The sequence below is a fragment of the Rhinolophus ferrumequinum genome, chromosome 19 (assembly GCF_004115265.2).
Source record: "Rhinolophus ferrumequinum isolate MPI-CBG mRhiFer1 chromosome 19, mRhiFer1_v1.p, whole genome shotgun sequence".
NCBI lineage: Eukaryota > Metazoa > Chordata > Mammalia > Chiroptera > Rhinolophidae > Rhinolophus > Rhinolophus ferrumequinum.
This window is the reverse complement of record NC_046302.1, coordinates 22,161,318-22,176,297: the sequence shown is the minus strand read 5'-3', so window position 1 is coordinate 22,176,297 and position 14,980 is coordinate 22,161,318. Positions and strand designations below refer to the sequence as shown.

Genomic DNA, 14,980 nt, shown 5'->3' with positions numbered 1-14,980 from the left:
TAACCCACTGGAATCCCAGAAGAGCCGGTCTTCAACATGTATGAGGAAGTAACTCCCGTAATGCAAGGAGTGTCCTGTGATACACTACCACAGGAGAGACGCGTGTTTCCCAAGCTGTCGGGAATGCTATCAGCCTACAGTTGCCAGCTCCTTCAGGTTTCTTCCTCAGCTGCAGAGAATTATCTTTCCCAAGAGCACAACTCTCCCTGGAGAGTGCACATCCAATGACTGATCACAAAGGGAAATCAAGGCCCTGCCAATCACACTGACACACTGTGGGACAACTCTGACAAGACATATTTGCTCCAAAGTTCTCCATTTGACTGGCTGAGGCTTTATTGGGCCTGCATCTAGTTCTAACTCTTACTTGCTCTCTTTCCCTTCCACAGGTTATCAATCCCTAATAAATATCCCATACACCAAAATTCTGTTCCAGCACCTGCTTCTACACACTACAACACATGGTTATTTGATGCATTTGTATAAATTTAATAGATTCAAATAAAACTGATATCCCAAGACCATGTTTATCTTGTGTTTCCCATACCGCCAACGTTTCCAGTTTGGCAAGTGTCATCATATCTCACTGAATTGCTCTCTTCAATGCCACATAGTCTGGCTTATATATCTGGCAGGAAGTAGCTAAATAGTAGAGAAAGATGAGAGAATAACCAGTGCGTACATGGCGACAAGTCAGTCCCAACTTACTTGTACTGAGGAAGGCTTCGGAACAGTGGTTACCATAGTAGTTCCTACTTGTGCCAATTTTTTACCAGGTGCCACTGCCATGCTCTTGCTTAATTGTGAATTAGAATTCTGGGGGGATTGTGGAATAATACAATCATCAGTATTAGTAATTAAAATCAATCAGTACTGTGGCAAATATTAAAACACTGTACCATAACAAATTTCTTTGTTATAACTGGTTTTATAATCTTATAGATTATATGCACGTTCTCTGCTATGAATCTAACTGGTCAACTGGCCAGTTGAAACTCATTTCATATTTCTGAGGAGGCAACTAATCTAACAAATAAATATCACAGTATTTCAGTATTAAAATCTTAAACTTGACTCTCTGGTTCATATAGAAAACACAGACTCTTATTTAACATCTAATTATAAACAAAATATGCTAACCTATCTTCTCAACCCACAACAGTTAGATAGAGCAAACTAGAAAGGGAAGGAGTAGCTATCATTAACAGATACAGTAACAGAGAAAATGACTGAGAACCCAGAATCAAATTAGGAGAGCACAAAATGGGGGATGGGAGGATTTAAACTGGCAACGATGATCTTACCACAGAATACAGTGCAATCTTTCTTTAGGATAAGCTTGATTCATCAAGAAAATGCTATACTTTATTCAGCATTTTCTGTTTAACCAAAGAAAGATGCCCATAAAACACTTTTTAAACTCTGGCACACAGATAAGCTTCAGGTACCCAGAAAGATTATCATGTATATAAAATAAGTCATTTCTTAACAATGCCAATTTAATAAAATGTTACAGCAGAATTGTGAATTTCTTAAAGGTAATTCCTGTAAGATATGGATAAAAATGAATACTATAAACTATAGTCTTAATATTCTGTCACAAATTAAAATTGAAACAATAGTTTTCTTTCCATTTAGAGAAACAAATAGCCCTTGAACATTCCCTTGAGGACTACAAAATCTTTGAGTATGAAGATTCAATTTTTATTATTTTAGCAATTACCAAATGACAAAATCAAACATCTTGATTAAATTGACCTATTCAAAGAAAATAACTTAATTCAAAAAGTTGAGCAGAATCATCCCTTCGATTATTTTTACTGGCAAATACGTACATGTTTACATGAACACAATACCTGGAAAACTAAAGAAGATGGAAAAAACTTTAAGGTATATTACCGGCATTGTACAGATTTTGACTGTCTGAGTATTCGTTGGTACAGTTGGCCTTGAAATTATGTTCCTGGTGGTCTCACCTCTTGGTACAGCTTGCTGAGGAGATACCAACATCAAATGACCACTGTTACTCTTGATCAAAACCGTTCCTGTAGTTAAAAGGAAAAACATACAAAAAAGTGACCTCAGCTAATAAATGAAGCATAATAATACATTTCTTCTCCCATTCCTCTCAACACTGTAAATGGTTGGAGTAGGTAATTTGTATTATACATACTGAATTCTATGTCTACTAATTATCACATATAATGTGGAAAAAAATGTTTTTACTCAAAGCTACTTAAAATATTAAAAGTCTAACCATATGGCTCAGACATTTCTGTAGGAGGGAAAACACTTTTCCTTCATGGCATCAAACTATTTATAAAGCTACAGTAAGTAAGATGGTATGGTAAGGGCAAAAGACTACTCAAACTGACCAATGGAATAGGATAGAGAATCCCAAAACAGACTCATACAGATGTGCAGTATCAAATTTTCCCAAGAGGCACTTCAAATCAGTGAGGAAAAGAGGGACTACTCAATAAATAGGTCTGAGTCAATGAGTTATCTACATGGAAAAGAAGAAAAGTTTCACACCATAGACGAAAACCATTAAGGATAAACGCAAAACATTTTAAACTCTTAGTGTAGAAAATTATCTTTCTAAACTTGGGATAAGGAAGAATTTCTTAAATATGTAATGTGTGATACATTCAACTGTATCAAAAGAACTTTTGTTTAGCAAAAGACACCACCAGATAAAAACACAAACCACAAAATGGGAGAAAAATTTTAGTTCACATATATTCAAAGGACGAATATCCAAAATGCACAAAACACAGATGCCAATGACAGGGAAAGGTAAATGAAGACCACAATGAGATATCACTTTATATCCACCAGACAGGCAAAAACTGAGAAGGCCAATGACAATACTGCGTGCTACAGAGATATGTAGCAATAAGAACTCTAATATTTTGATGGCGGTCGTACAATCTGGCACAACAACTGCTTTATGTAACTGTATATGATTATGCCAGCTGTGCAATATAGATTTCCATTTGCATACCCTCTAATCCACGATTTCTAAATCTAAAGAAATTCTTGTCCATGTCAGTAGGAGGCACAAGCAAGAATATTTGCAGTTGTAATTCTACTTCAAGAATGGCAGCATGAAGAGCTCAACAAACCCATTCCTCAGCAAAATAAGCATAAGTGGTAAAAACAGCCATTTTAAAAACCATTTAAAGTCTTTGAAAATACTGTATGGCATACAGAAAATGAGTACACAATTATTAAAGAAAATCTACTAAAACTCAGTAAGAACATCAAGAATCTGTGGCATCTGAATCACAGCCCACTCTCCCTCCTTTCCCAGCTCAGATAGAACCTCCACCCCAGGCAGTGAGGCCCATGCAGGGCCTCCCTTCCCTCCCAAGCTCCCAGCAGAGGGCTATGGTATCTTCCTGGAGGAGCAGGCCACTACCTTTCCTCATCTCCCCAACCCCAAGCTACATGCTACAGCACAGGACAAATTTCAGACAAGTGCATCCAAGAGGTTCCAGGCTTCTTTCGCCCATCTCCACTCATGAACAGAAGACTCTACACCTCAGGATTTGAGAATACTTGGGCCCCAATCGCCCTCACCCCAGTTCTTTCTTAGGGTGGAGGTACCATGCTGGGAGAGATAAGGAGAAAAGACCAGAGCTTACCATCCACATCCAGTACTCACTGCTATAGCAGGGATATCGCTCCGAGAGAAGCTTGCCACAATCATGGTACCTGCTCCAAATATATCCCTAGAGGAGTTGTCTTTATTTCAAAGTGTGGGAAAGCTCAAGGCCAAGGACACTCGCAAATACAAAGGGACAATTAAAAGAAGTCTGGTAGCTTCAGGACAGCTATAAGCTAAGCCATAAGCCTATCTCTAGTTTACCAGACACAACCAGATAAAGAGACAACTAAGAAGGTCCCTCTTGGGATCGTAACAAATCTCAAAAACTATCCCTGTAAAGGAGCCCAAATTTAATTAAATGAGACTATGGAGCAAATTGGAACCTAGGGCACTGTGGAAACAATAGGGTAATAATGGCTGTCGTTAGAGCTGATACCAACAGCTGAGTGTGATACCAGCAGAGGCAAACAGCTTAACAGAGAGGTCACAGAAAGAGACAGTCAGAGAGCCACTGTCATCCCAGAGTGGCTGTACTGATGCCCACGGCTGTGTCCTCCAAAGAGGAGCAACATCAGGGGCTTCCTATTGGGGAGAAAATAGACTTCACCAATATAATCCAGCCAGACATTAAAAAAATAAACAAGCAAACAACAGTAACACATCAAGGAAATAGGGCCCAGTATCTAGAATTGCTACAGCATATTAGTTTTGAACAACAAACGACAAGATGTGCAAAGAAAAAAGTCTGAGACAGGAAAAGAGGCAGGCAACAGAAACCACCTGTGAGAGGGACTAGATGTCAGATCTAATAGATTTCAAAGTAACCATTATAAATATTTTCAAAAAACTAAGGAAAACTATGATTAAAGTTAAAAAAAGGTATGATAGCTCATCAAATAGACGATATCCCTAGAAATAGATATAATTTAAAAATTCTGTAGTTAAAAAGAACAATAACTAATACAAAAAATTCACTAGAGGACCAAAAATGTCTTTAAAACTGAAGATAAAGACAGTCCCAGATAAACACTGAGAGAACTGGTTGCTAACAGGCATGCCACACGTACAATACTAAAAGAAGTTCTTCAGGCTGAAAACAAGTGACCCCAGACAGTAATTTGAATTCACATGAAAACGAAAGGGCACTGGTAAAGGTAATTATGTAATTTGACAGTATAAATGCTAACAACCTCTGTTTTCTTCTCTTAATAGTTTAAAAAAACGATTGTATAGAACAATATGTATATAATTGTATTATTAGACCTATAACATATAGAAATGTAATATATTTGTGAATAACAGCATAAAGGAAGAGGGTAAGAGCAAAGTTGTATTGCACTATGAAATGACTTTAGATGGTAACTCAAATACATAGGAACAAATGAAAAAAACCAGAAATGGTAAATAAGAGGGTAATAAAATAAGTGCTACAAATATATCTTTGCTCTTCTTTCTTCAGTCACCTTCTTTAAAAGACATAAAATTACATAAAGTAATAAGGTATTGTTGGGTTAGTAACATATCTAGAAGCAATATATAGAGCAATAATAGCACAAAAATGAAGAGGGAAATGAGCTAAATAAGAGAAATGTTTCTATATCTCACTGAAATAAGTTAATACAATGTGAAATAGATTCTACTACAATGTATATTGTAAGCCCTAAAGCAACCACTAATACATATATGTGTGTGTGTGTGTGTGTGTGTATATATATATATACACACATATTCACATATATACTTATATAAAGGAATTAAAATGTTACATCAGAAATAGTCACTTAATGCAAAGAAAACCAGGAAAGAATTAAAAATGGGGGTAAAAGGAGAGGAAATATATATAAAAACAAAAATAAATGCATATCTAAACCGAATATATCAATAACATTAAAAGTGAATGGATTAAATAATCCAATCAAAAGGCAAAAAGTGTTAGGCAGGATTAAAAAAATAAGATCCAACTATATGCTGCCTATAGGAGACATACTGTACATTCAAAAGTAGAAAGGAAAAGAGGAAAATGTATCACACAACAGCAACCATAAGAAAGCTGAAATGGCCATACTAACAACAAACAAAATAGACTAAAACAAAAAATGTTACCAGAAATAAAGAGGGGCATTTTATATTTGATAAAACATCTAGTGGATCAGGAAGATATAACAATTCTAAAAATATATGCACCAAACAACAGAGGCCCAAACATATGTAACAATGGCTGATATAAATTAAGAGACAAACTGACAATTCAATAATAACACTTGGGAGACTTCAATATCCCCACTTTGAATAAAGGCCAGACAACTAGACAGAAGATCAACAAGAAAATGAAATACTTGAACACTGTCAATCAACTAGACCTAAAACACATCTATAGAATACACCACCCGACAACGGCATTCTTCTTAAGTGTATATGGAACACTCAGGATTGACCATATACTAGGCCATAAAATGAGCCTCAATAAATTTAAAAGGATTGAAATCATACAATGTATGGTCTCCTACTACAATGAAATGAAATTAAAAATCAAAAAGCAATTGGGGGAACTCACAAATATGTAGAAATTAAACAACACACTCCTAAGTAGCCAGTTGGTTAATGAAGAAATCACAAGGGAAATTGGAAAATACTTTGAGATGAATGAAAATAAAGACACAACATACCAAGATTTATGAGATACAGCTGAAGCAGTATTTACAGGAAAATTTATAGTTGTAAATGCCTGTATTTAAAAAGATTCATTAACTTAACCTTCCACCTTAAAACACTAGGGGGAAAAAGAGCAAAATAAAAACTAAAGCCAAGCAGAAGAAAGGAAATTAATGATTAGAGAAGAGATAAACACAGTCATACTTCATTTTATTGCACATCGCTTTACTGCGCTTCATAGATATTGTACATTTATTTATTTATTTATTTATTTATTTGTTTGTTTGTTTATATTTAAGGAGGGCGCAGCTCACAGTGACCCATGCGGGGATAGAACTGGCAACCTTGGTGTTTTCATCACCATGCTCTAACCAACTGAGCTAACTGGCCACCTCCTAGATATTGCGCTTTTTACAAATTAAATGTTTGTGCCAACCCTGTCAGCAACTCTATTGGTACCATTTTTCCAACAGCATTTGTTCACTTCGTGCGTGTGTCACATTTTGGTAATTCTCCCAATATTTCAAACTTTTTCATTATTATTATATTTGTTCTGGTGATCTGTGATCAGTTATCTTTGATGTTACTATTGTAATTGTTTTGGGGCACCACAAACCATACCCATCTAGGATGGCAAACTTAAATCAATAAATGTGTGTGTTCTGACTGCTCCAGGCTAGCTGGCATTCCCTCATCTCTATCCCTCTCCCTGAACACCTCTCTATTCCGTGAGACACAACAATATTCAAATCGGGCCAATTAATAACCCTACAATGGCCTGTAAGTGTTTAAGTGAAAGGAAGAGTCCCATGTCTCTCAGTTTAAATAAAAAGCTAGAAATGATTAAGCTTAGGAGGAAGGGATGTCAATAAAGACAGGATGAAAACTAGGCTTCTTGTGCCAAATAGTTAGCCAAGTTGTGAATGCAAAGGAAAAGTTCTTGAAGGAAATTAAAAGTACCACTTCAGTGAACACATGAATGACAAGAAAACAACATTCGAATGACAAGAAAACTGAACAGTATTATTGCTGATATAGAGAAAAGTTTTAGTGGTCAAGATAGAAGATCAAACCAACCACAACATTCCCTTAGTACAAAGCCTAATCCAGAGCAAGGACTTCTCTTCAATTCTATGAAGGCTGAGAGAAGTGAGGAAACTGCAGAAGAAAAGTTTGAAGCTAGCAGATTGGTCCATGAGGTTTAAGGAAAGAAACCACTCTCGGTAATATCAAAGTGCAAGGTAAAACAGCCAAGTGCTGATACAGAAGTGGCAACAAGTTACCCAGAAGATCCAGCTAAAATAATTAATGAAGGCGGCTACACAAAACAGCAGGTTTGCAATGTAAATTAAACAGCTTTATATTGGAAGATGATGCCATCTAGGACTTTCATAGCTAGAGGAGAAGTCAATGCCTGGTTCGAAAGCTTCAAAGGACAGGCTGACTCTCTTATTTAGGGGCTAATGCAGTTGGTGACTTTAAGTTGAAGCCAATGTTCATTTACCATTCCAAAAATCCTAGGCCCTTAAGAATTATGCTAAATCTCCTCTGCCTGTGCTTTATAAATGAAACAAAAGGCCTTGGTGACAGCACATCTGTTTACAACATGGTTTACTGAATATTTTAAGCCCACTGTTGAGACCTACTGCTCAAAAAAATATTCCCTTCAAAAAATTACTACTTACTGATTACACACCCGGTCACCCAAGAGCTCTGACGGAAATGTACAGTGAGAATGTTGTTTTCATGCCTGCTAACACAACATCCACTCTGCAGCCCATGGATCAAGGAGTAATTTCAACTTTCAAGTCTTATTATATAAGAAATACATTTTGTAAGTCTGACATATATATTTATTCCTCTGATGGATCTGGGCAAAGTAAATGGAAAACCTTCTGGGAAAGATTCACCATTCTAGATGCTATTGAAACATTCATGATTCATGAGGTCAAAATATCAACATTAACAGGAGTTTAGAAGAAGTTGATTCCAACTCTCATGGATGACTTTGAGGGTTTCAAGAAGACTTCAGTAGAAGATGTACCGCAGATGTGGGGGGTGGGGAAGCAAGAGAACTAGAATTGGAACTGGACCCTGAAGATGTGACTGAATCACTGCAATCTCACGATAAAACTTTAACGGATGAGGAGTTACCTGTTATGGATGAGCAAAGAAAATGGTTTGAGATGGAATCTACTGCTGCTGAAGATTATTGAAATGACAACAAAAGATTTTTACATAAACTTAGTTGATAAAGCACCAGCAGGGTTTGAAAGGACTGACTCCAATTTTGAAAGAAGTTCTACTGTGGGTAAAATGCTGTCAAACAGCATTGCATGCCACGGAAGTCAATTGATACAGCAAACTTCAATGTTGTTTTATTTTAAGAATTGTCACAGCCACCCCAGCCTTCACCATCCAGCACGCTGATCAGTCAGCAGTCATCAACACTGAGGCAAGACCCTCCATCAGCAAAAAGATTACAACTCGCTGAAGGCTCAGATGATGGTTAGCATTTTTTAGCAATAATGTATTTTTAAATTATGTTATCACACACTAATAGACTACAGTATAATGTAATTTTTACATGCACTGGGAATCTAAAAGATTCGTGTGGCTTGTATTATTGAGATATTCACTTCATTGTGGTGGTGGTATATCCAAGATATGTCTATAGAATAGAGAATTAAAAAAAAAAACCCCGAGAGAAATCAAAACAAAAGTTGATTCTTTGAAAAGATCAACAAAACTGACAAACCTTTACCTATTAATAGATTGACTACTTAAAAAGGGGAGAAGGCTCAAACTACTAAAACCAGGAACGAAAGAGGAGACATTACTACTAAACTTGAAGAGAATTATAAGGGAATACAATGAACAATTGTAAACCAATAAATTAGATAACAGATGAAATTTACAAATTCCTACAAACACACAAACCACTGAAACTGATTCAAGAAAACAGGCAACCTGAATACACCTCTAACAAAGAGACTGAACTAGTAATCAAAAAAGTACCCACCAGAAAATCCCAGGTCCATAGGGCTTTACTGGAGAATTCTAACAAATATCTAAGGAAAATTAATGCTAATCCTTCACCAACTCTTCCAAAAAATAGGAGGGAATATGTTTCAACTCATTCTGTAAGGTTTGTATATTACCCTAATTCCAAAACCAGACAAAGACATCACAAGAAAACTAGAGACCCACATGCCTTATGAATATAGATTCAAAAATCCTCAACAAAGTACTGGCAAACTGAATCCAGCATCATATAAAAGTGTGATATTCTATAACCAAGTGATATTTATCTCAGTATGCAAAGTTGGTTTAACATGTGAACATTAGTGTAAAACACGCTATCAATAAAGACCCAAAAAATCCATGTGATCATCTCAATATAGATAAAGAAAAAGTATTTGAAAACATCTGACACCCCTTTTATCATGATAAAAACATTCAACAAAATAGGAATAAAAGGAAACTTCCCCAGTCTGATGGAGGGAAATCTATAAAAGATCCCCAGCTAACATCATACTTAATGGTGAAATACTAAATGCTCTCTCCCTAAGCAGGAACAAGACAAAGATACCTACAGTGAGGAATGAGACAAGGATACCTGCAGGCATCACTTCAGTTCGGCATTGTACTGAGAATTCCAGCCAGGGCGATTAAGCAAGAAAATCAAATAAAAGGCATCCAAATTAGAAAGGAAGACATGAAACTATCTGTTCACAGATAATATAATGTTGTATATAGAAAATCCTAACAAATCCACGAAAAAAACTATTAAAACTAATAAACAAGTTCATCTAGGCAGCCGAATAGAAGATCAATATACAAAAACTAACTGTATTTCTATATATACTTGCAATGAATAAAACAATTCAATTTACAAAGTATCAAAAAAAGAATAATATGTTTAGGAATAGATTTAACAATATAAATACAAAATGAATACCCTAGAAACTACAAAATGTTGGAAAGAAATTGAAGAAAATTGAAATAAATGGAAAGACAATCCACATTTGTGGATCGAGACTTAATACCTAACTTGCATGATTGTTAAAGGGATGAAATGAGACAACACATTTGAAAGGATTTTTGTATTTTAAAGTTAGTAGTAGTTATTATTAATGCCAATAAAGGTCCACAATCCAAACTCCTCAACTAAGAACTCAAAATATCACTGAGAGGTAATATTTGAGTAGTTGTGAATAGACAATACAGTAGTTTCCTCCCTTATCCATAGTTTCACTTGCTGAAGTTTCAGTTACCCAAGGTCAACTGCAATCCAAAAATATTAAATGGAAAGTTCCAGAAATAAATTATTCCTAAGTTTCAAATTGCATGCCATTCTGAGTAGCATAAAATCTCACGCCTTCACGCTCTGTCCTGTCTGAAACATTACTCATCTCTTTGTCCAGCATATCCACGCTGTATATGCTACCCGCCCATTAGTCACTTAAGTAGCCATCTCAGTTAACAGATCAATTGTCACCATATAGCTGTTGCTGTGTTCAAGGAACCCTTATTTTACTTAATAATAGCCCCAAAGCACAAGAGTAGTGATGCTGGCAATTCAAATATGCCAAAGAGAAGCTGTAAAGTGCATGTACGTATAGGAAAAAATATAGTATATATCGGGTTCAGTACTATCTATGGTTTCAGGTACCCACTGGGGTTCTTGAATCATATTCCCCCTCAGATAAGGGGGGACTACTGTACTGAGAATAAAATAACTAGCTCACCTGAACTCTGGATACTCTTCTGACTGAAGTGCTTATCTATCCCAAAAGCCCAATTCCAATGGGCAACAACCTAGTACTTATACACATATATATAAAGGAAACTGAACATTATCTCTTTTCTGAAGACCAGTTACCAAGTCTCTTTGAATCCAATCCTGATAAACATCTGAGATTTACCTTTTCCAATAATAAAAGGATAGCCAGCTTTGCCTATTTATCCTACAGACATTTTGAGAGAAAATAACCATGCATTAGGTTACAAAGCACCTTTCCTCTAAAACCATCAAGGTATTAAAAGTGTAAAGTGGTCCAGTGTCCACTTTCTAATCTGGTACATAATTTAACATACTCTACTTTTCCGCCCAGGGAGCTCCTTTGTCCCAAGAAGCCTTTCCTACTTTGTCTTGGTGGCAAGCTGAAGTGGATGTTCTGGTTTCCTTCATACTCAAGAAAGGATAGCAGATCCATACAGATGTAAGAGCCCGAAAGACTTTAGAATTTGTCGATTATAATTTAATACCTATACATAAATGCCTAACTGGTGGTGAAATTATAGTCTCTACTCAAAGAATTCCAGGGTCAGGAAGTTGGAGATATACATATGTCACTCCTGCACAATCGGACAAGAAATACAAAGTTTTTGCTTAATATGGAACTAAAATGTGCTTCCATTAATATTCACAGATGTGAGAGTCCCTTGTACAACAACATAAAATAAGCCCACTTTTCATTTCCACAGGACAGTCCTTTAAACACTTAAAAGGTAGCTAACATACCTTAAGTTGTTTCTTCTGCAGGCACCATGGGCTCAATTCCTTTAATTTTTCAAACGTCATAATTTCCCCTACTGAGCTTAAAGTCACTTAAATTTCCCTCTTACCCTCACGCCCATAATTCTTTGAGTAAATGAAAGAAAAATTAAATCAATAAATAAATTTTTATCCCAGATTCTCCTGTTAGTAGTTATGGTACAGCTCTCCTATCCTCCATTTACACGGCTGATTTGTCCAAACAGAGCTTACCTCTATTAAATATCATCTTTTAAAAATGGGACCATAAGATTTCAGGTGATTTTTACCTTTTCTCTTTTTTTTCAACTTTCCGTATCTCTGGTACATACATATGTATGTATGTATTCGTTTACAAAAATTAAAGGATTGTTGGAGAAAAATTAAGCTTAGGGTAATCTAAGGAAATTCTAGAAATCTATTTGGTTTCCAGGAGAGGAATTGCGTCTATCTTATTTACCACTATATTCATGGTACTTAGCATAGAACCTAGCATATAGTTAGCACTGTAATGTATGACTAAATAAAAAACAAATTATTAACTTTAAAATACTCATATTTCCTTGATCTAGAAATTTGAATTCTTGTTAACTATCCCAAGAAAATAATTAAGATGCATACCATAACCTAAATACAATTAATTTGGTTTATTTTATTTATAAATACTTTTTTTAAAAAAAAAACGTAAGTAATCTAAATGGACAAGTAGAGAAATGATCGAATAATGGACTATGCAGCCATTAAAATTAAACTTTTGAGTTTATAACATACAAAATTGTCACTATATAATGGTAAGTGAAAAGCAGTATATAAAAATTATATCATAGAATCCCAATTACATAAAACTAAAGGAGGCATGCATACATTTTTTGTTTTTCCCCAAAGAAACTAAAACTTTTTGGGGAATTAAATGTTCTATATTTTGATTGCAGTTCTATATTTGATTTGATACCTTTGTCAAAATTTTCAAAACTCACTGTAAGTGGGTTCCTTTTTTTAATAACAAAAATTGTAGCTCAATACAGTTGACATAAAAATGGAGACTAAAACATACAACTCAAAATATTTTGGGACAATTTTTTTGTTTTCCAAATTTTTTACCACAAACTTTCAATTAAAAAAAATGTGGGTGGGTAGGCACTGAGGTTATTTAAATGCTCATCCTTTTAAACTATTGAGAATTTGGTGGATGCTTATACATTATTAGATTAATAGTAACTACAGGGTACCTGGATCTAAATGCTACACAGGCACCTTAAATATTCAGGACATCTCTGCTAGATAGCATTGTATTCCACACAAATGGTGTTCCCCAAAGTTCTGTACAAATAGGCCTGTATACTCATTTTATTTAATCCTTACGATACATCTATGAAGAAGGTATGATCCACTATTTAGATAAAAAGTGAGGTTCAGGATGAGGTTAATAAACTTGCCTCAGATCACAAAGCTATTAAGTGGCAGAGCTAGTATTCAAATCCAGGTCTGTTGATTCCAAGGCCAGTATTCTGCCCTATATTGCTACACTCCACTACTCTCCCAAAAGGCTAAGTCTCCAAGTCCCTTGTTATTTACAAACTTGATTAGCACAACACCTCATCCATACTCTGTGGCCTAAACCTTACTCTGTGAACTAAACCTTCCCAGCTACTATATAGTAGTATATACTTATTTACCTTCAAGGTAACAAAATCCCACTTAAGCAGTTATTCAGTAAGTAACAAATTTACATATTATCATCCAGCCCACATTTCTCTATATTCAAATTCTTTTCTCTGCCCTCAATTAAAGACTCATCTTCTCTTACCATTAAAGTTAAGTCTAGAAAATGACTTCTTAGATTCCATGGGAAGCTTTTTAAAATTAAGTATTAAAAGTATTAACATTGATTATGCATTTAAACAATCTTTTGGGGGTAAAATTTAGCAATACCTTTAAAATATTACCATTTGAACCAACAATTCCACTTCCAGCATCCTATAACATGTTTACAAAACTGCACAAAAATATACATACAAAGATGTTCATTATAGCATTACTTGTAATAGCATAAAATAGTACATAATATCAATGGCTATGAACAGGAAAGTGTTCCAAAAATGATGGTGCGTTGATATAAAGGACTAAGCAAGAAAAAAACGAGGACAATTTATAGGTTCTAACATGAAAGAGATACAACAAATTATTAATAGCAATACTCTGGTGAAGTGGGTATCATGTTTCAGTAATTGTTTTTTTACATAAACATATACCACTTTTGTAAGCAGAATAAACAAAGAAATTAAAAAGAAAACATACTGGTATGTGTGATGGCCCTTGGAATCCCTTAAGGGCTGCAGCCTGATTGCCCCCTACTCTCCTCCGTATACTCATGCATGTATTCAAATACTTAATTAAGTGCCTTCACTGTGCCAAGCAACATACTAGGCCCTGGGGATAATAAAGTCAGCAACACAGCATCCCTACCTTTGTGGAACTTACAGTCAAAAAGGGAAGCAACAAAACTAAAGGGTGAGAAGTATGATGGTTAAAGTACAAGAGCGCAAGTGAGAACACAAAGTGGGAGAACCTATCCTAGCCTTGAAGAGTAGCTGAAAAAGAGTGCCAGCACTTTCTCCTGAGGGATGACTATCCATAGAATGAATGATGCCATTGACACTATCTGGTTAAGCTGACTCCACAGCCTTTGAAATCCAAACAGCCTGTGGTGCATATGGTGAGCACTGAAAAGAAGAGCCTCTCACTTCACGAAGTCTAATAGCACTGTGACAACTGTGAAAGCTGATGATCATGGAATATCCCTTTGATAAAGCCAGAGTGGAAACAAGAGCCACCAGCTTATCCAGGAACTGGTTCAGGGATTTGAGAAAGCAGATGCAAACCTTACGCCATATCTCAGCATGAAGGAGTTGATGAAAAAGGACCTCAAACTGTCTCACAAATAACTTTCACAAACTTCTGTACAGTATGACTGTCAAACAGAATTTACCACAGTTTATGACAAAAAAAGGAATACTCAAGTCCTTCATCGTCACTCTCAAACATATGATAGGAGAGACACAGAATACCAAAAACAGAGAGTCACAGTCTGGCCTAAAATCCCACAAGTCCACTAAAAAGAAGACTGGAGAGGTTGCCAAAAACATTTAACAGAAGAATAATTTCCAGAGCTTCAC

The 14,980-nt window shown here is 35.6% G+C and overlaps 1 protein-coding gene across 5 annotated transcripts in view; it reads right to left on the bottom strand.

Annotated features, from left to right (window-relative positions):
- The window catches only part of TAF4B (TATA-box binding protein associated factor 4b), a 108,745-nt gene that overhangs the window by 91,072 nt on the left and 2,693 nt on the right, over positions 1-14,980 (bottom strand). For 2 of the 5 annotated variants that reach the window (XR_004425712.1, XM_033135579.1), the window contains exons 2-3: positions 1,900-2,045; positions 709-825 (exon numbers count right to left, since the gene is read on the bottom strand). Coding sequence is in view for 4 of the 5 variants with exons in the window: in XM_033135579.1 (XP_032991470.1) it covers positions 709-825; positions 1,900-2,045 (263 nt within the window). In the remaining variant the exon portion in view is untranslated. Of the gene's footprint in view, positions 1-708; positions 826-1,899; positions 2,052-14,980 lie in introns of those variants that run through there. The other 3 variants (XM_033135580.1, XM_033135582.1, XM_033135581.1) reach the window with 3 other exon arrangements.